The 21,298-nt window shown below is 48.2% G+C and overlaps 1 protein-coding gene across 1 annotated transcript in view; it reads right to left on the minus strand.

Annotated features, from left to right (window-relative positions):
• IGF2R (insulin like growth factor 2 receptor) overlaps positions 1–21,298 on the minus strand; it is a 103,540-nt gene that overhangs the window by 62,706 nt on the left and 19,536 nt on the right. The window contains exons 2-6 of the mRNA XM_019412710.2: positions 20,193–20,332; positions 10,145–10,266; positions 8,369–8,467; positions 3,991–4,123; positions 689–818 (exon numbers count right to left, since the gene is read on the minus strand). Coding sequence (XP_019268255.2) covers positions 689–818; positions 3,991–4,123; positions 8,369–8,467; positions 10,145–10,266; positions 20,193–20,332 — 624 coding nt within the window. The remainder of the gene's footprint in view (positions 1–688; positions 819–3,990; positions 4,124–8,368; positions 8,468–10,144; positions 10,267–20,192; positions 20,333–21,298) is intronic.

Genomic DNA, 21,298 nt, shown 5'->3' on the forward strand with positions numbered 1-21,298 from the left:
GCACGCTGTCATGGCAGCCCTGGCAAACTAACACAGACACATGTACAGAAACCTCCCAAATGTTCTTAAACTTAGGTGATGCTCCGACATTTTCTGTGGACAGAAGCGCCCACCCTGACGCACCATCAGTTCCATGCTAGAACAGCCACGATGAGCCATCTACCAAAGGCCCCTGGAACCCAAGACGTGATCGAAGCCGTGGTCATGTGGGACACTCTGGAGAAAAGCCTCTCTCTGCTAATTCAAGGCTACGAGGGCCGTAGAAGCCCATGTGCAGAAAGCACGGCTTCTTACGAGAAACAAACCACCCCCCCACGGGAACTAGGGTGCTCGCCGCACCCCGGTAAGGAAGCAAGCTCCACACCCTACAAAGACACCAGCAAACCTCCCCTCTGGGGAACAGAGGACTGTGGGCGCAAAAGCAACGTCACGAGTGATGTGACGTGGAGAATACCGGAACATCAGAACATGCGTTAAGGTAGGGGTTATCTCGTGAACTGAATACACGTACGGATGTGTGCCGCATCGTGATACACGTTTTGAACGACCACAGAGACAAATGACCAGAAAATCGGCAAGCAGACCAGCCTGCGTGATGCACAGCCATGACCAACGGCTCTACGAGCACACACGAAGTAGCAATCTCGCGGGGACCTGCGGGGGTTACGAGCACCGAGAGCACACTCACCTGTCCTTGCTCACGAGCTTCAGGCCCTCCTTGGGCTGGCCGACATCAAACGCCCGGTCCCCCCTCACCAGGCAGGCAGCAGTGCCACGGGGACAGCCACGCAACTGTGGACTCGAGTCCCGTAGGGAGTCTGTAAAACATCACACATGACGCTGAATCAGGCCGTGCGTCAGGACTGATGATCACGCTTAACCTTAGGCACAGGGTCCCTTTAAAAAAAAAAACTATCAAATTTTTGAAAGTCCCCAAAGTAACATAAAGCAGTAGAGGTCTGGAAACGAGGAAGAGCTAGGACCGAACCCCGTCCGGAGACCGTGGGCGTGCCACTGACCACTCTGGACACATGGAGTGAGAACAGCATCGCCTGCCCGGCACGGCTGCCGGGACGTGCAGGGAAGGCGCTCACGCTGCACCTGGCAGGGAAGAGGTGCCCGAGGAACGGGGACTATTGTGTAATCTGTACTTAAGGAACACCCCCCACCCCCACCCTTTCCTACAGATACACCGACTGCAGCGTCATCCCCTCCTCCAAGCTACAAACAATGCAGAAAACGCAGACGCCCCAGGGATCAGTGGGAAGGTGAGGACCCTGGTGGAAAGAACCTACAGACAGTTCTGGCTTCAACTCTTAGATCCACCACTTGCTGTCTCTGTAACTTTGCTCTCATCACACAACTGTCCAACTGCTGGGGCATCCCCCACAGGTCTGGGGAGGATTAAAAACCGCCCTGATGTACCCAGAACACCGCCCAGACTTCAGCGGCTACTGCCGCCACCCTTTCCCGTCCTACAGCTTTTCCTTCACCGCCACGGGCATCTCACACGGCATCGGGTTTACACGCTTACCTCACACGTGCCCCTGACTATAAGCTCCATCCAAGGCTGGGACTCAGTGCCCAGCACAGGACAGGGGTTCAAATTTCCGCCGTGAAGGAGTAAATAAGGCCCAGCCTGGTCTTTAACTAAAGCCTGATCAACCAGAGGGGGGCCCTTGCCCCTTCTTCTCCAGCGTGATGGGAGGTGGCGGCGGCTGAGGAAAAGGTAAGCGCATCGTCAGGCTGTACCGTGAAACCTCGCGAGGGGACGGTTTTAGTCCACATCAAGTCCCCGTGGTGTGGCAGGCTCCCTGCCCACCCCGCATCAGCAGACCCGCTGGTCCACTGAAGGCAAGACGGGACGCAGGTACCCTGAGTGTGCACAGGCAGGCACACAGCAGCAAAGCTACGGCTGCTCATGAGCTTTTCAGGGTCACCGTCAAACAAGGCTTGGGGCCCAGGGCAACTTCCTGGGGATGGAGGGCGTCTGGACAATAACTGGCAAATCAATTTTTTTTTTCATTTTTAAATTTTAAATTCAAAAAACTACTGTGAGTCAAAGTCACTGAAGGCCAATTCAAACTGCCAGTAATCAAAAAGAAAAACAAACTTTTGGGGCACCTGGGTGGCTCAGTCAGTAAGTGTCCGACTCTTGATCTCAGCTCAGATCTTGATCTCACAGTCATGAGTTCAAGACCCACGCTGGGCTCCACGGCCATTGGGGAGCCAACTTTAAAAAAACAAACAAACAAACAAAAACCCTTTCATAACAATATCTCTACTGAATCCAGAGAATCCTCAAAATGATAAAAAGACCAGGAATCTAAATGTTTTCTAAACTAAGATGGCATATTATTTCAGAATTCAATAATCTGCAAGGCTCGTCAGCTTTATAATCAAATTTGAGTTACAGATCCATTTAAGACAAAGACTCTGTCTATCTGGCTTTTTCCAAAAGAACATTAAAAGCTGTCTTCAGAGAACAAAAGAATGATGTAAAGAGCCTGACATAAAAAAATCTAAAATTATCACTAGTCATTTCTAGTGAACCACGTATGTGGTATACTCACTTTTTAAAATTGTTTGAAAATAATCAAAATGGGGGGGCACCTGGGAGGATCAGCCGGTTAAGCGTCCAACTCTTTAATTTCGGCTCCGGTCACGATCTCATGGTTTGTGAGTTCGATCCCTCACATCGGCTCTGTGCTGACAGTGCTGAATTCTCTCTCTCTCTCCCTCTCTCTCTGCTCCTCCTCCCCCTCCCTCTCTCTCTTTCAAAATAAACTTTAAAAAAAATCAAAATGGTATATAATGTATTTGTACAATTCAAAGAATAACTGTAAACTCACGTACCGACCACCCAGCCACACCCTCACGTTCGGAGTTTATTTTTAAATTTTTTTCCGAACGTAGGGGCACCTGAGTGGTGGCTCAGTCAAGTTAAGCGGAAGACTCTTGGTTTCAACTCAAGTCAGGATCTCAGTTTGTGGGATCGGGTCCCACACCGGGCTCCGTGCTGACAGTGCGGAGCCTGCCTGGGGTTCTCTCTCTCCTCCTCTCTCTGCCCCTCCACCATACACGCACGTGCTCCCTCTCTCTCTCAAACTTAAAACATTTTTCGAAAATTCAAAACAACTAAAAATTTTGTCTCGAACTTTCCTAAGGCCAAAGTCCCACGTGCTATGTGAGAAACAGGAACTTAAAACACTAGAAACGATCTTAATTTGATTAGCTAATTACCAGCACGATTTACGGGTGCACAACTACTGCTGGCACAGCAGGAAGACAAGTCTCGGCCTTCGGGACTAACACCTCCTCGCCCCTGAAGAACGCACAGAGCTGGAGTTGAGAAACTGCTGACAGAACAAAGGTTTATTCGTAACAGTTCTCAGGGCTCCACTTAGATAAAGGCCATTTACAGCCTTCAGTTAACTGAGCAAAGACACCCACACTTCTCACACTGCTTCTGGCACCTGTAGAGAAAGCCGGGCAAGAAGCTGGCTTGGGCTAAGATACGCGTCACGAGCAAGTTCCCCGGGTCACTTGGCTGTCCGTCTGTCCCTTGTGCCCAGCCTGCAATACAAAGCCGACAGACTGGGGTACACACAGCTGGCTAGACACCCTCCTCCCCGCAGCCCTCCCAGGAGGGCTGACTCATCCTGCTCCAGCAGGTCTCGGGGCGCCCGGCACACCCACTCTATCCGCCCTCCCCACCATCTCCCTGGAAGTCAGCTATGGGAGAATCCTGGAACCAACACATCTGGCACAGAGAACCACACTGGGATGGACCAACAGTCTGGACAAGATCTGCAACGGAATCAGAACCGACTGGGAGCCCGGGGGTGAGGTTATGCACAACATCTTTCCGGTAGGTTCCTCAGGGGGCCCACTCAGTGACACGGATATTCCAACTAGGAAGAACGGCAGAAGCGCAAAGATACCGAAGCCTTCTGAGAAATCCTTCACCACCACCCCCCCCAAACCTACCTATGTCTCTACAAACGTTGATGAACAGAGAAGTGTCCGGGTCAGAGTCATCCACCAAGTAACCTCCGCTAATCTTGATCAGTGGATTTAAATCGTGCTTCTTGAACTCTCCATCAAAAACGTAGCACGGCACCTAGAAGAGAGGAAGAGAAATGGTTTGGACACACACCTTCTTCCGCTACCGGCTGGGTGGGGCCTGTGGCCAACATCTCCACTGTCGGGGTCCCCGTAGACAATAGGAACAAAGCAAAGGTCGACAAGAGCTTCAGCGGCTGTACCTTTAGCACCACCAACTTTCCCTCACTACTGCCCAATCCCAGCAGCACGCTGCCAGAAGCCTCCCGCTTCCTTTTTCTTCATAACGCTAACGTGTATTTCCGGGCACTGCCATCTGCTGACTCGCCAGATTTCTCCCACGAGAGAGGAAGCTCCCTGAAGACAGGGACCCTGTCACTGCTGTGGTCCTAAGCGGGAGGCTTAGGATGACGCCTGGAACCTAACGGGGCCTCCCTAAACACCTGTTCAGGAACGTATGCAGACACGTTCCTCCTCTGCGCATCTAACCCAACGCTTCCTGCATTCTAACCTAGGCCCTCTCGCTCATCTCTAGGAACTAATGTCCTCTTATTTTTAAAATTTCAAGGAACCCACTAGAAGACCCTGCGCTTTACAAGGTCTACCTATTTCTGAAGGCAGAGCATTCAAGCCCAGAGATGCGCCCAAGAATAAAACACGCCCTGGTCATCTAATTGACATCATGTACCGCCACGTCGTCTTTATGGAAATACCCCTTTAATTGCCCTGCCAGAGAATGCCCAAAAATTCACATTCTTGGCAATCATTTTTCTAACATTTATTTTTGGGAGGGGGCGGGGAGGGAGAGGGGCAGAGGGAGAGGGAGACACAGAATCTGAAGCAGGCTCCAAGCTGAAAGCAGTGAGCCCAGTGCAGGCCTAGAAGTCAATGAACCACAAGATTATGACCTAAGCCAAAGTTGGATGCTCAACCAACTGAGCCACCTAGGTGCCCCTCGGTGATCATTTCAAAGTCATCTGCTATATCACTCTCAAAGGATGGTTTTCCTAAAATTGACTGCAAAAAAGACTGAAGCTATTCACAGGCAGATCTATATAACAAAAACTAACTGCTTACTATTTAGCTAAAAAATTATTCTTAGAAAGATGCTATCAAACCCGCAGGAATGCTCTGACCTACTAACCCTTTTCCCCAGTCCTGTTCTCAGAGATTCAGGGAGATCTAATGGATCAAATCAAACAACCTCAGGGGACACAAGAATTCCCTTCAGCCAGACCCTGAAAGCGAACTCCCCCAACGCCCACAGCATTGATCAGGGGTCTCTGATGACTGAGGGGGCCGGCGCCTCCGCTCCGGGGACACAGGCACACCAAGCCAGCAGCAGGGTCGGCAGGCCAGATGCCAAGCTTAACACTGCATCCTGCACGAAAGCGGCCAAAAAGAAAGGTGCTGCTGCAGACAGTGACTAGGTTCCCGCGAGAGCGACCATGGTGTCCAGAATCCTACAAACCGACAGCCCATCATCCTCCGGCAGGTTAATACGGAAACAGAACTCGAGCAGGGAGCGAGCCGGCTGGTGAGTGGGTGGGAACGGGAGACAGGGAGCACCTCTCTAGTGACCAAAGGAAGGCCTGGGAACGAAGGGAGCAGCCTGGAACACGGCGGGAAGGAAAGCCGGGGCCATGTGTGAAAGAACTCGTAGTTCCAAACTAGCTCGGTTCCACCAACAGACTCGAGAGATTCCAGGAAGCGAGGTCCACAGACACCCAGCTCAAGGCAGTTTTAGCAACTTCTGGCCGGCTCGCTACTCCAGGAAGGAACAGAAGACACGCCTAACACAGCGCCCCACAGAATTGGAGCGTGCATCGGAAAAACAGTGAAGGCTCCTGGGGAAAGTCCTCCCCACTTCCTGCTCCACTGAGCAGAGCAATGGAGACATTCATAAGAGCAGGAATGTAGCCGCCGGGAAGGAGGTCGCTTGCCAGCTTCAAACACCACACAGTGAATCAACCTTGTTAGCACCATACGTATATTAGCTGTATTTATGTAACTCTGGTAAGAACACTGGCATGCCAGTTCTGAATTTCCTGTGTTCCCAAGAGTGCCACGGTAAGGGGACGTCCGTCCGTGATATTTTAAAGAAATTATCTTTAAAAAAAAAAAAAAACCAACCAGGATCCACTAGACAGGCATTATTCTGCCAGCCTGTAGAGCCAGTGTCTGGAACTCCATGATATTTGCCCACCAAATTCTTCTAAATCTGACAAAGCAAAAATGACAGCAGAAATGAAATGTGAAAACCAAATCTGGTTGGTTTGTTTACATGAGACATCTACTAGTTTTTGAAGTGATACCACAGCCCGTAAGGTGTAATCAGATCTTACCAAAAACAGAGAAGAGGAAATCTACTTGATTATGATTTACTAACAGCGACGGCACTGCTTTTTGGCGGCCACCGTCCTCTTCCGTGCTTCCTGCCTCAGTTTTCCTGTACCTGAGGCACGATGAACCCGGGTCGTGAATGAAGACACGCCCTCTGCACCATAGGTCTATGGGTTCTCTGAAAGCAAGAACCCTTTCAAAATTTAATGAAATTCCTACTTCTTGGCCCACGACAGGGCGTCGATAAATGAAAACTGAATGAATAAAGCCCCAGCTACCAACCAGACCTAAAGAGAGTATCACTGAGGACAAACTGTATGGTGCTCATGATCTTTACGTCAGCTTCCAAGAGAAATGAAATGCCACCGTTTTGAGAAAAAACGAGGGCTATACCTCTCCCTTAACATACCAAAATCTAATTTAGAACAGGGGCCCACTCAATTTCCCATAAAGGGCGACAGAGCACGTTATTTTAAGCTCCGTAAGTCACATAGGTTTCTGTTGTTGTTCTTTGTTTTTTTTTTTTAATCCTATAAAAATGTAAAACCTGTTCTTAGTTCTGGGGCTGCACAAACACAGGCCAGGGGGCAGGAGTTGGTCCAGGGTCTGCAGCCTGTGACTTCTGACCTGCACCATGAAGAAAACAGAAAATAGGTTGCTATGTATGTATTTATTTTGAGAAGCGATTTTTCCCCAGGTGGTGGGAGACACAACTGTCAGCTCAGCAAGGCGAGGTAACAGGATGCACAGGTAACACTGGAAAAATGGGCAGCACTTTCAGGCTGGAAAACCAGAGCCCCAGAGGACATGTGTGGGGCCCAGAGAGGTCTGAGGCCCCAAAGAGAGCAGGAGGCATGTGTCTCTGTGCCCCTGAGATGTTTTTCCCGCCATTCACCGATATATATTGGCAAAGAGCTTAACCTAAGCGTTAAAATTCGAGGTTTAAATGTGACCTGGTCTCCTCAATGTCAGTGTCATTTTCTTAGGCATTCATTCTTCCCACAATGGAAACTGCTTTCTCGTTGAGTATTCCTTACGCTCCTCTCCGGGAGGCAACATTTTCCCTCTGCCACTTTCCTATCGGACTGTCTTTTCTTTTAAAGACTGCCATATTTGAAAGACCACTGATAACTTATTCTCTTTAACTTAATTTGGCTTTATTTTCAAAAAACAAACATCTCTCTTTTCACCCTCCTTCAACGGCACTATCTTAGGCCATCACGGAAAATAACAGATGGCCCCCCATCTGTCAGTTCCTAGAACCTGAGAGAGTCTGTGAACCGAATCCTTTGGAACACACAACTAACGGAGACACGTGAGAGTCATGACCCACGAAGGCTGTCGTCTAGGTGAGCACAGGACACCACCTTTCAGACGCGGGATGGCAAGAGGGGAGGAGCAGCAGGGGAGTGCCGTCTGCTCTCAGCGGAGCCAGCTTCAGAGTCTCTGGGCTCAGGGAGAGGATGCTTCATTAATCACCAAAAATGACTTGAGCAAACACCAGGAAAAGAGTGGAGGGAGCGACAGGAGCCATCTAAGTCTCTGAGGTGAACTGGCAGAGAACTGAGGGGCTAGGAACGCCTGGCCTGGACTCGGAAAGCGTCCAGAAGCCGCCCCACGGTGGGGGAGACATGGGGCCGGTAGGAAGAGGGAATCCGCTGAACACAAGCTCAACCACGTGAGTCACCAAGTTGCGCAGCACCAGAAACCAAGAACTAACTAACCAACTGAGTAGATGCTGAGCCAGTCCATTTCTAATCATATCCTGTGATGTTTTAAATGCCCTGTTCTAAAAATAAGAACCACCCAGCCTCATTTTAACAATTAAATCATACGGTTATCTTTGCTCAAATGGAATCTGAAAACTAAAAAAGATTTTGACCCCAAAAGGTCTGCGCCAATATTTCAACTCTTAAAGGTCCCAGAATGTCAAGCACGTGACCTTGAGCCCCCTCGTTACCTCTTTATTAGCTTTAAATATGTCTTTCTTGCAGGCTGCAGTGGTCCTCCACTCGAAGTAATGCACACAGTCTGTCGCAGTTACAAATTCAGGAGTTCCCTATTTTTAAAAAAAGTAAAAATAAGTTACGATACTGCATGATGTAAGGTTTTTTTTTTCTCCCTTAAAGTTAGAAACAGTAAAGGCTAATGAAAATTTGAAAGCAGAAAGAAGAGGGGGAGGAGGGAGGACACAACTGTTTTAGTTAATCAAGGTCATCAAGAAGTTCCCAAATGCAAAAATTATGAGACAAAAGCTTCATGAAATCATGCTGGAATTTTGGTATAATCGGTCCAAAACTGTTCTACTGCCCCAACTATGCAAAGCACAGTAAACTCATGGGATGCAATCCTCGGAGCCCTTCCACTCTCAAACTCCAAATGTTCTCTTAACCAAATGCCAACAAAATCAAAGCCAGAAAATGTGACCTCATACTTCCTGTAAGCTGAGGACGGACGCCCATCTGGACCCGACTGAGTTCACACACCAGCCTTGCTTCAGACACCCCACACTCAAGGGCAGCCCCTCCTAACAGACTGCAACCAAGGTGGACTCCAAAATGGTCAACCGCAGCGCTGCTGGGTGATACGTGATACTGAATTTACCTCCATACGCCCACATGCAAATCTAGGGAGTTCTTCGCAATTCTGGTTCTTGTACGGTGAACTCAGAATTCTTGAGGGAAGTTAGTTAAAATTAAAGCAGCAGCTAGCTTATTCTGTAGCACAGACCTCCATATTTCATATCACTGCAAACAGATCTTTTTCCAAGGTTTCAACATAGACAACAGTGCAACTGACAGGCTGGTCCAAAATTAACAATGTAAGTTCTATTTTTAAAGTTCTTCAGAGGAGACATTATAGGTCTGAAGATGCAGGAAGTCACAGCACCAAATTCTAAAATGATACTTTAAAGCAAACTGATACCCACAGGAGTTTCACTCAACCTTATTTTTCTACCCTGCAACCTTATTGCATTCTTACTCTGATTAGAGAACATTCGTAAGACTTGTACATAAATTGCTTCTCCTAGGATGAGTACTGGGTGTTGTATAGAAACCAATCTGACAATAAATTTCATTTAAAAAAATAAATAAATAATAAAAATAAAAAATAAATTGCTTCTCCTAAAAGCTGGCAATTATTCACTGACAGTCCCTTTCTGAACACTAGAGATTAACAGCAAAAACTCGCATGCAATATACAGAGGATAAGAACAAACATCATGCTTTAAATAATTATTTATGTCCCCTTTCGATACTAGCAATACTTGAAAAAGTGATGTTAGTGGCCATTGTCTGCTGGCCAAGGCTTCTCCTAGATAGATGTTGGCCTCTCCAATTTAATGTAAATGAGAAAACAAAAACCTTTTTTAAAAAAATAAGTGCATTGCCCTAAAAACTACCATAATAAAATGCCATGAAAATAAGTTTTAGAAAAAAAATTATGCCTGCAATGTAAATGTTCAACAGTGTTTCGAGTTTAAACATGCTAATCACCTTGAATTGTAGTTTTATACAGGATGTAGGTCAAGTTTCACTTAAAAGTTGTAACTACAGGCTAGGGTTTGTTTATGTATTGGTTCTTAATGGCGATGGCGTTTTGGTTGGGGTTTTCAGTTTGTGTTTTTAATTTTGCTCACTTATTCTTCCCGGAATGACACTGTAGTAAGAATGTCCAACAGACAAACATTTTTAACAAAAGGAAAGAACATTACAAAGTAACTGTGCGGACTCACCAAAGTTTTCCCACATAAGAAGGTGATGCTAGTCTGGATTTTGTGATTTGTGTTTTGCTTACAGGTCTCTGTTGTATTGAATTCCAGAAGAGATCTGGTTGCAGTTTTCAAAGAAGAATCACCTATTTGGAAAGGAAAGAGCATGAACAAGCTATAAAACATTCATGACCATAAAGCCATTTCCGAGCATAAGCAAATTAAAAGTGGTACCATAATTCATCTGAAAATTCATAAACTTACAGGCTGTCCCTTCCCCAGAATTCTCCAGCTGAGGAATGGCATCTCCATCCACCCAGCTGTTCAATACCCAAACACATTACATGAGTCCCAACTTTCTCTCATCTATCACATTGAATAAGTCGGAAAACTCTAATGGTTTTCCCTCCATCTCAAATCCATCCGCTACTCTCCACCTCTACTACTGCTGCTACTAAAATCACTACCATCCCTCACCTACACTCTGGCAGCAGCATAGAATTGGTCCCCTTGCTCCACTCCTGTCCCTCACCATCCTCCCTCCCCATCCACCTCAACAGATACAATCTCCAAAAACATAAGTCAGAATATACGTATAACTCAACTGCTCAAGTTCTTCAATAAATTCCCATCGTATATACTATCAAAACAAAATTTTTTTCTTTCAAATTTTTATTTAAATTCTAGCTAGTTAACATATAGTGTAACATTGGGTTCAGGAGTAGAATTTAGTGGTTCATTACTTACACAGAACACCCAGTGCTCAAAACAAGTGCCAGCCTCAAAAATCAAAATTCTTTAGAATGGCCAACAAGTGGAGTGATTACATTTCAGTTTTCCTGGTATATTACTGTAATAATCCAGAATAAAATGTCTATTCCATACCAAATACTGATAATTGGCATAAGCAGATTAGGACAAAGAGCACAGACAGATATGTGTGAATCAAACCTTGATATGTGACAGAGTAATAGATCAGTGGGCAAAGAAGAGACTTTCAATAAATGGAACTGAAAACAAAATGGAAAAAAGATAAAAACTGGATCCCTACCTACCACTGTACATGAAAATCAACTCTAAAGGAATTAAATAACATCAAACACCAAACTTTAGATAGAACTCTTGGTAGAAAACATAATTACCTTTTAGATCTTAATGTAGGAAAAATATTTAAGACTCAAAAGCATGAACTCTAAAATGTCAATATATTTGACTTAGTAAATTTAAAAGTTTACATTCACCAAAAAAAAATAGCTTAAGGAAAACAGAAACAAGTTTTAAACTGGGAGATACACAGAACTGGCAAAGAATTGGCATCAAAAATATATACACTCACACGCCAAAAAAAAAAAAAAAAAAAGGAAAGGAAAAAAATTTTATAATCCTAGAAAATGAAACAAAATAACCTCTAACTGAAAGAACATACAAAAAGAAGACAATGAGGAAAGACCCACACCTAGTCATGTCATGGTAAATTTTAATATCAAACGTAAAAATTCTAAAGCTTCTAGAAAGGTAGAATAGGTCACATGCAATAAATAACCCAATATAAAATGAACCAGATATGACCAAAAGGAAGAAAACCATGTCAGTAAATACACGAAGAGATGTACAACACCCCTACTGATCAAGGAATTACATATTGAGAACACATGGCATACTGATTACAACCATCTCATTGACAAAAGTTGAATACCAAGTGTTGGAAAAGAGATGGCCTAGCATGCCTTTGTTGCCTCCGCATGGCATTATGTCCTAATATCCGTGTATCCTGTGACCTACATATTCAACTCTTATGTACATACACAGAAGAAAACCATACACATATACGTGTAACAAGAAACAAATGAAAGAACATCTCATGTTCCTCACACTAGCAAAACCGTGGAAACAACCCAAATGCCCATCAATAGAACCATGGATAACTTACCTTTGGGAGAGCCACATAATATCACAAAAGTGTTAGTAGGAACAAACCATGGTGAAAGATAACAATACGCTCCATCTTTAGAAACATAATACTGTTGTTACCACTTTAAGGCCCCCAAAATTACATATAGCATGATCTATGCTTTGTACAGAGTTAAAAATATCGGGCACGTACACACACACACACACACACACACACACACACACACACACACACTTTTGAGAGGCAGAGACACAGAGACAAAGAAAAGGAAGAAAAATTTAAATATAGGCTAATTATTACTCCCAGGGAAGGGAAACGGTGGCGGGGGGAGGGGTAGTGAGGAAAACACAGAGACAGTGGTTATTCTTAGGTTCCTAGATTCTGTTAGAGATGGGGTTCATTACATTATCCAAAACAGAAATTAATTAATTAATTAAAAAACAGAAAAAGGTTAGCCCGTGTATTAGTTATCACTGCGTATCATAAACTCAGGATTATAACTGGTCCATTTCGATACAAATACCTGATATCTTTTTTTGAAAAGAAATAAAGGAGGAAGAAGAGGGGGAGGGGTCAAAATTAAGATGCCAGTGGAGAGAGGATAATGGATTTCAGAGCTACCCCCAGAGCACCAGGCTCACAGTACATTGGTTCTTTCTCCTGACTGCCTGCCCGCCTGCCTTTGTGCAAAGGTCCACCTGAATCGCTCTCTCCCCTAAACTTCCCGGGATCTGTCCGAAAATCTTTTTCCTCGACCAAAAGAGCACACAAGCCCAGAGGAGTCTCCGGGACCGAGGACAGCGCCCCGTGGACAGCGCCCGTAAGCCCCGCCTACGGCAGGCGGGTCTAGGGCCGGGAGACGGGGCGGGGCTTCGACGCGCCCCCGCAGCGCTGCGCTCCAGGAGACACGGAGGGCGGGCAAGGACCACAGGAAGCGGCAAGCGCTGTGGCCAGAAGGGGGCGCTCACAGGCCGCAGCCCCCCCCACCTTGAAGACCCTCCCCCGCGCCTCCTGTCCCCCCACACAGCGGCCCCTTCCGGCCCTGTGCCCAGAGCTCCCGGGGGCTCCTCATAACAGCTGGGTCCGCCCTGAAAAGGAAACGCGGAGGGCCCTGGCCTCGGGCTGGGAGGGATCCAGCCAACCTCTGCCGCCGCGGCACTGGGCACCAGCATCCCTAAGCGCCAGGCCCCCATCAGCATCGCACCCGCCTGTCCACCTCGCCTTCTTCCTCTGCCCACTCCACCCGGTGGCCGGGACCGGCTGCCAACCGGGGCACTCGGGGAGAGGCCGCAGCGAACCGCGGCAGACAACCGCGGCAACCGGCCAGCCTGGCCGTCCTCCCCGGACGAGAGCCGGGTGAGGACTGCGGGGCCGCGGCCAGCACGCCAGGCCCACGGCCAGCTCCCGAGGACGGCGCCAAATGGGCTGGGCCGCGCTCGCCGGGCCCGCCAGACCGCGCCGGGTCCTCCAGACCGCGCGCCGGGCCCGCCAGACCACGCTCTCCAGGCCGGGTCCGCCAGACCAGACCGCACTGGCGGGGCCCCACCAGACCAGACCGCGCCGGGTCCTCCAGGCCGCGCTCTCCAGGCCGGGTCCTCCAGACCAGGCTGCGCGCGCCAGGCCCGCCAGACCGCGGTCTCCAGGCCGGGCCCGCCAGACCAGGCCGCGCTCGCCCGGGCCCGCCAGGCCGCGCCGGGTCCTCCAGACCGCGCTCTCCAGGCCGGGTCCGCCAGACCGCGCTGGGTCCGCCAGACCGCGCGCTGGGCCCGCCAGACCGCGCGCTGGGTCCTCCAGACCGCGCGCTGGGCCCGCCGGACCGCGCCAGGCCCGCCAGACCGCGCGCGCCAGGTCCTCCAGACCGCGCTCTCCAAGCCGGGTCCGCCAGACCAGGCCGCGCTCGCTGGGCCCGCCAGACCAGGCCGCGCTCGCCGGGCCCGCCAGATCGCGCCGGGTCCTCCGGACCGCGCCGGGCCGCGCGCGCCAGGTCCTCCAGACCACGGTCTCCAGGCCGGGTCCTCCAAACCAGGCCACGCGCGCCAGGCCCACCAGACGGCGCTCTCCAAGCCGGGTCCGCCAGACCAGGCCGCGCTCTCCAGGCCAGGCCGCGCCGGGTCCTACAGACCCTGCGTACCAGGCCCGCCAGGCCACGCTCACCAGGGCCCGCCAGGCCGCGCCGGGTCCTCCAGACCGCGCTCTCCAGGCCAGGTCCGCCAGACCAGGCCGAGCTCGCCCGGGCCCACCAGACCAGACCGCGCTGGCGAGGCCCCACCAGACTAGACCGCGCCGGGTCCTCCAGGCCGCGCTCTCCAGGCCGGGTCCTCCAGACCAGGCTGCGCGCGCCAGGCCCGCCAGACCGCGGTCCCCAGGCCGGGCCCGCCAGACCAGGCCGCGCTCGCCTGGGCCCGCCAGACCAAACCGTGCTTGCCGGGCCCGCCAGGCCGTGGCGAGTCTGCCAGACCTCGGTCTCCAGGCCAGGTCCCCCAGACCGCGCCGGGTCCGCCAGACCACGCGCTGGGTCCGCCAGACAGCGCTCTCCAGGCCGGGCCCTCCAGGCCGCGCTCGCCCGGGCCCGCCAGACCAGGCCGCACTCACCCGGACCCGCCAGACCAGGCCACGCTCTACCGGCCAGGCCGCGTCCGGTCCTCCCGACCCTGCGCACCAGGGGGCCCGCCAGGCCACGCTCGCCCGTACCCGCCAGACCAGGCCACGCTCTACAGGCCAGGCCGCGCCGGGTCCTGCAGACCCTGCGCGCCAGGCCCGCCAGGCCACGCTCGCCCGTACCCGCCAGACCAGGCCACGCTCTACAGGCCAGGCCGCGCCGGGTCCTGCAGACCCTGCGCGCCAGGCCGCGCTCACCAGAGCCCGCCAGACCAGGCCGCGCTCCAGGCCTACCAGGCCTCGCCTGCAACCCTCGGCGCCCCCGGCCGAGCCCAGCCGAGCTCGCAACTCGGCCTCGCTGAGGCCGCAAGCCCCGGCGGTCCCAACTTCGCAGGCGGCCTCAGGGCCCACCGCACGGCCACCGGGCCTCCCCAACACCTCGATCAGGGCCTGTCAGACAGGCAGACAGCCCTCCCCGTGCTAGTCACCAATGTGCTCCAGCAAGGCTTCCCCCGTTACCCACTTTCCCTTCTTTATCGTGTCGTGTCCTTCAACGTGTACTATTCACGTGTCCTTTCACCGAACCAAGAATCCTCCTCGCTGCCCGATTTTTCCCTCCAGCTGCTGCCTCATTTTGCTGCCCCTCTTTGTATTAACACTCTTCAAAAGAGATTTCTATTCTTGCTACCACCAATTACCCTCCCCTCTCTGATACTCCCCCCCCCCCCCCCCCCGTCCCTTGCACTGGCTGCTCCCCCAGAGCCACCTGACTCCCTCAGCTCCAAGTCTTTGCTTAAATGTCACTTTCTCAGCGACACTTACCCCGTTTAATATTCTTGAACACACACACTCCCGAGACCTCCAGCACTCCTGACTGTCCCTCCTTTTCTTTTTTACATCCATCATACTCTAATACGCTACCTAGCCAGTATTTGTGTTTGTCTCCCACTCAACTACTAGTATGTAAGCTCCACAAGAAAAGGGATTTTTGTCTGTTTTAGTGACTGAGTCATTCAAGTATTTGTTACAAATAAATAAATGAATATTAAGTGTTGGCTGTTTCAAAATATAATTTATATGTATATCTTTTCAGATGTGACTTAACCAAGTAAATCAGAATAAAATATACAACTTGTTCAACTATCCCCATAGAGTTAGGGTGGGCCAGCACATGTGCCACAGTTAACAATGCTACAAAAAAAAAAAAAAAAAAAAAAAAAACTTGTACAAAAAATCTGTATACAGTACTAATTCCTCTACTGGTTAAGATTTACAAAAGTAGGTTATGGGAATCTGGGTTTTAAAGTCTAACAGATATTATTGCCAGACTCTCAGGAGAGGCCGTAAGACAGAAACAGGAGTTCTATCTAAAACTCTCCCAGATATCATCTTAAATATCCAATAGAATTATATGTTTTTTTAAAAAAAGGAAAGAATACAGGGCTTAAGAGGAAAAGAGATTTTCACATCTTAGGAGTCAGAGATGCAAAATTCAGTGCAGCGATCAACCTGAATGACTGTCATAGATTTCCCCCAGTGCGCACAAGAATCAAACCATCCAACTAGCATCTGAAGTCAGGGGCCAGCCTCCTGAGAGTAAAGGAAGTCACTTGATGCGGCAACGACAACCGGATTCACTGTGTCCTACCCAGGTCACCAGCAAGAAGCCGGTCAGAATCCGAGGCTTTGACGGTAAGTAACCGCAATTACCACCCTCTTCCCTGGTGGGTATGTTACTTCAGCGACATGTGCTAACAGGTTTCCTGAAGTAGATATACATAGTTTTTTAGCCCTCAGAAAGATTAACTCAACTAAGGCCAAAGAATTAGCATTTGGGATGTCAGGAGGAATGTGAGCCTAGTATTTCTACCGACTTGCAACGTTCAATGTTACGACTCCAACCCACAGGTTACAACTGGGTCGCAACCGATTGAGACGGGTGACACGGTACGAGAACTTAGAAATTCTAGGAGAATTCAGGCTTATGAGAAGTTTCAACTACTACATTTGTAATTATTGTTAGTGCCTAAGTTCTAACTTTCAGATCAGACATCTGAAGTACTTTCAAAGGAAATCAAATAGGGGAAACGTATACGTCGTTTTAAATTGTGGTGAAGGTGGTTCAACTAGGTCGTAAACAGAACCAAATGATGTGCACGGGTCCCCTACAAATGGCGGCTGAACTCTGCTAGATTTATATACGTAGCAGTACCGTTTGCCTAAGAAAGAACTAATGCAAGATTTTTTAAATCAAAACTGATGTAGTGTTGTTTAAACCAAAGTTGAGGTCTTACTACTATCCGTTTCTAAGAACAGAAACGGCCTTTGTGGGCACTAACGCACATCGATGATTACCTTCCCAAAGGGTTACAGAACCACCATCTTCCCGTTTAAACTTTCTGCACATTTGATAGAAGAAAAAATGAGATTTCATTATTGCTTCGATTTGCATTTATACCTGGCTTACGAATGCAGTTGCACTGAGCATCTTGGATTTCTTCTATTGTAAACCGCCAGTCTTCAGACTGCCATTTTTCCTTGGGTTCTTGGTCCTTCGCCTGCACCCCGCCCCCGCCCCCGACCTTTTTTTAAGTTTATTTACTTATTTTGAGGCAGGGAGGGGCAGAGAGAGGGACAGAGAGAATCCCAAGCAGGCTCTGCACTGTCAGCGCAGAGCCTGACACGGGGCTTGATCTCACAAACTGTGAAATCATGACCTGAGCCAATACCAAGAGTCGGACAGGACACCAAGAGTCACCTCGGTGACTGAGCCACCCAGGTGCCCCAGGCTGTGTGTTTTTCTAATCATTTATTAAGAGAAGCTCCTACCACCCCTCGATTATCTATCTGTTTTGCTACATTTCTTCCCGATGTTCTAATCATTTTATTTTAATTTTAACTGATCTGTAATTTCTGTTATAGGGTACGAAGGAGAGGTCTAAAGCTGTTTCCTAATAGATAAATTGCTAAATTACACCCAAACTTTTGGTTATGCATTAACTTCTCATATATATTTTGATCTATTGCTTTCCTAGCTTTTCTGTTCTCCTGCCTATTGGGAGCTCCAGTTTTTGTAGCTGTTTTCAGAATTCACATTTTTTTTTCCTTTCTAACAAGTTCATAGGAAGTTAGTTTCTCAGCTGCCCTCTCAGAGCCGGGAGTTCAGACTTCCCACCGTGGTTCCGCATATCACCTCTCGAACTGTCCGATGTGACCCTAACTCACAAAGCAACACGGCCTCAAATAAGGACACAGGCTCTGGAGCTTGCCTGTCAGCATTCACGTCCATAATCATGCAACCTCTGACAAGCTCCTGTATCTATTTTGTGCTTCAGTTTCTTCATTTATAAAATCAGGGAAATGGAGTCACCTACTTCAAAAAGTTGCTGAATAAGCTGAAGAAGATATTTTACTTAAAAACATAATGCCTGGCACATAAGCGCATAACAAATTTAGTTATTATTTAGTTATGAAACCAAATTTTTTAAAAATTTTTTTCATATTTATTTTTGAGAGAGACAGAGTGTGAGTGGGGGAGGGCCAGAGAGAAAAAAGGAGACAGAGAATCGGAAGCAGGCTCCAGGCTCTGAGCTGTCAGCAAAGAGCGCAACGTGGGGCTTGAACCCACGAACCATGAGATCATGACTTGAGAAGACTGAGCCACCCAGGCGCCCCAAAACGAAATTCACAATAACACAGTCGGTTATTTCCATTATATAATACAAGTTAGCAGAACTAGATCTGACTCAAGATTATCTCTGTGCTACTGTGAAAGTCATTTGCACCCACTTCTACTAGTTTGCTTTCTTGAGGTGAAGGACAGGGCGATGCTGAAAGTCTCCATTACCCAGCGTATGTCCTCTCCCTCTGGGAGTGTGAAGTTCAGGGGAAAGTATCTGTCGTGTGTGTCTGGGAGTAAAATGAGACCAGAAACTGCTAGTTTGTATCTTAATCAACCTGTAACTTGGCTTTCAATTCATCTAGTTACCTCTGGCTTCTCCCCTTTAACCAACCTCTCCTATTCCATTGGGCCCAGCTTCCTAAAAATGCATTTTATCAGATCACCTCCCCCATTACTGTCACACAGAATCTATGATGGGTCCACTACCAACATCTCAGAAAAGATCGACTCTCCCGCCTGGTTTTCAAAGCCAACTCAACTTGGTCATTGTCAAATTCTGTCCAGCCAACCTAGCTTCACAAATCATACCTCTAGCGATTTACTTGTCTGTATCCAATAGCCATCTGCTACACTGTATTTCATCAGTCGGAAACACTGTAGTCAAATATTATAGTGAAGTCAAGAGGAAAACTACCTTTCCTTTTTCTGGAAACCTGAGTAACCCTGACCAACAGGCCCACTAGTGCCCTCCTTCATAAAGCATCAAAACAGAACAGCAGGAAGTTGGCCATATCATTTGCAAGTTTTTAAATCTATGAGAAAATACAATTTGTCCAACCCACGACTTCAGAATAACATGGCGCTTTCTCAGACCTCTGTCCTGAGCCTCAACCCCCTCTTACCAGTGTTTCCAATCTAGACAGTGTCCCCGTCGGAAGAGAAGAAACTAAGAGAAGCTGCCTCTACCAGCAGACCTCACAGACCTTACTCTTATCGCCCTAAACATTACTTTCTAAAAAGCCCTTTTAACCGTGTTTAGGCGTTTTCATTAAAAACGACAGACAGAGCTACCACGGCAAGCTGACCCTCCCAACTGCAAACACCTGAGTGCCCTCTCCCAGCTACCACCCTGTCCCCAGTCACACGCAGGCCTTTGTTTCGTGACTGTCCTTCACGGTCACATTGCACTGTTCAAACTGTGTTGGTCGAAGGTCACGACGGACATCCACGGACCAACCAAGAGAAAGGGCTGCCATGTGTAGCCCTGCCCTGTGTCTCTTCCTTTAAGCCTCCCCACCCCCCGCCCTTTGCTGTTCCCTGTAACTTGGTAGGGCGGCTGCTGTTGGCCACCTTGGGCCCCTCATCCTCACCAGTAAGAAAGGGATCCTAACCCCAAAGGAGGGCATTTGGGGAAATGAAATGAGTCCTGGGAAAGAAAAGTCTGCACTTCTTTCTCTTGGATTGGTGGTTCTCAGGACTATTTAATTTTTAATACAAGCTGAAAACTGGTGACCACCTCTTGTCCCATGTGAATACGGACAACCTGAAGGGTAGAAGCGGGTCAGGGGCTGGGCACCAGCTGGAAGAAGTAAGTGTGAAGCAGGGAGAAAGTAAAGATGGGGTTTAAGAAAAACATAAGAAGGCAGAGCCATATAAGAAACATCCTTCTGTATCAATAGATACAAATGTGCACAATTCTTCGTGACAATAGATACAAATGTGCACAATTCTTCATGATTGGCCAACAGTATCCACTAGATGGAAGTAAGCTAATCTGGACATCACACTGGACATCTAAAATTGTTACCACTTTATTATAAAAGATGAAAAATGTATATAAGCACATATAAGCATACGTGTAGACAGCTCTATGTACATAGTCATTTTTGCAAAACTGGGATCCCACACAACCGGTAAAGTAAGGAGAACTTTCTACTTACCCACAGAGTGATAGCTGCTTGTCTTGGAGTCGTACATACAAACAGCACTTGCTTGCCCACACTGGGCAATATCCAGATTTCCACAGATGCTGATCTTATAAAGCATGTTATTTTTGGTATCAACAGCTTCCCATGTATAACTAGAAAGGAAGAAAAACAATTTGTCACTGTCACTGATCTGCCAATAATTAAGCTTCTCCCTGGCTTCACATGCAAGCCACATTTACTTAAGACTGCCACAACCTAAAAGACACACTTTCGTTAGCCAAAAAATACTAAAGTCAAACTATGTTAAGTTGAACAGAAGCCAGGGCAGAAACCACTAAATACCACCTCGCGCTGGTTCAGTCCGCCCTGAAGCTGCCACAAGACTGACCATCATCAAAATACTTAAAACTCTACCATTAAACAGTATCAACTCACATAAGTAACTGCCCCAGAACGTTGAATATAAGATCGCAACCTTTCCAATCAGCACTGGAATGCTGAAGAGCCAAAGAATTGTTTTAAACTTTGGTTATTCTATATAAACACTAGCGATGGCATGAAAGACAGTCTCCGGTTTTACCTCTTACGGCTACAGTTCACATCCAAAGGGACAAGACAAAGTGGTGCAACGAATCAACTATTGGCTTCAAAATCAGACAAACTTTACTTAAGCTGGACCCACTACATCAAGCATTTTACAGGCATTCAAACACTCTCCGTTCAAACCTCTGCCAAGTAAACACCGAGTACTTGTTAAGGAGGCAATCTGCATACTTGGGACAAAATGATGGCTTGTCCGTTCTGTCAAAACAATTATTCTCCATTCTCTACTCTTCCTGGGGAGAATGTTTTGTCGTTTTTGTAAAACAGGGGTCATTTCCTCAGCAAGGCTAAAGACAGGAAATGAGGAAAGCAACGAAAAAGTTCCTTGCAAAATGCAAAGATACTGTATTAATTCAACAGTGGCTGGAGAGAAGGCTTAGGAGTTGTTGGAGTGGGGGTGTGGGGGGGGGGGACACCTGGAGGTCGCTGAACCCTGAGACCACTGAGGTGTAGCCAGAGCTGATCTCCCCAAAGCAGCACCTTGATGACAGAAGGCACTCGCTCACAGAAGTGGC

Source organism: Panthera pardus, unplaced genomic scaffold (genome assembly GCF_024362965.1).
Source record: "Panthera pardus isolate Hobbes unplaced genomic scaffold, ASM2436296v1 HiC_scaffold_17, whole genome shotgun sequence".
NCBI classification, from domain to species: domain Eukaryota; kingdom Metazoa; phylum Chordata; class Mammalia; order Carnivora; family Felidae; genus Panthera; species Panthera pardus.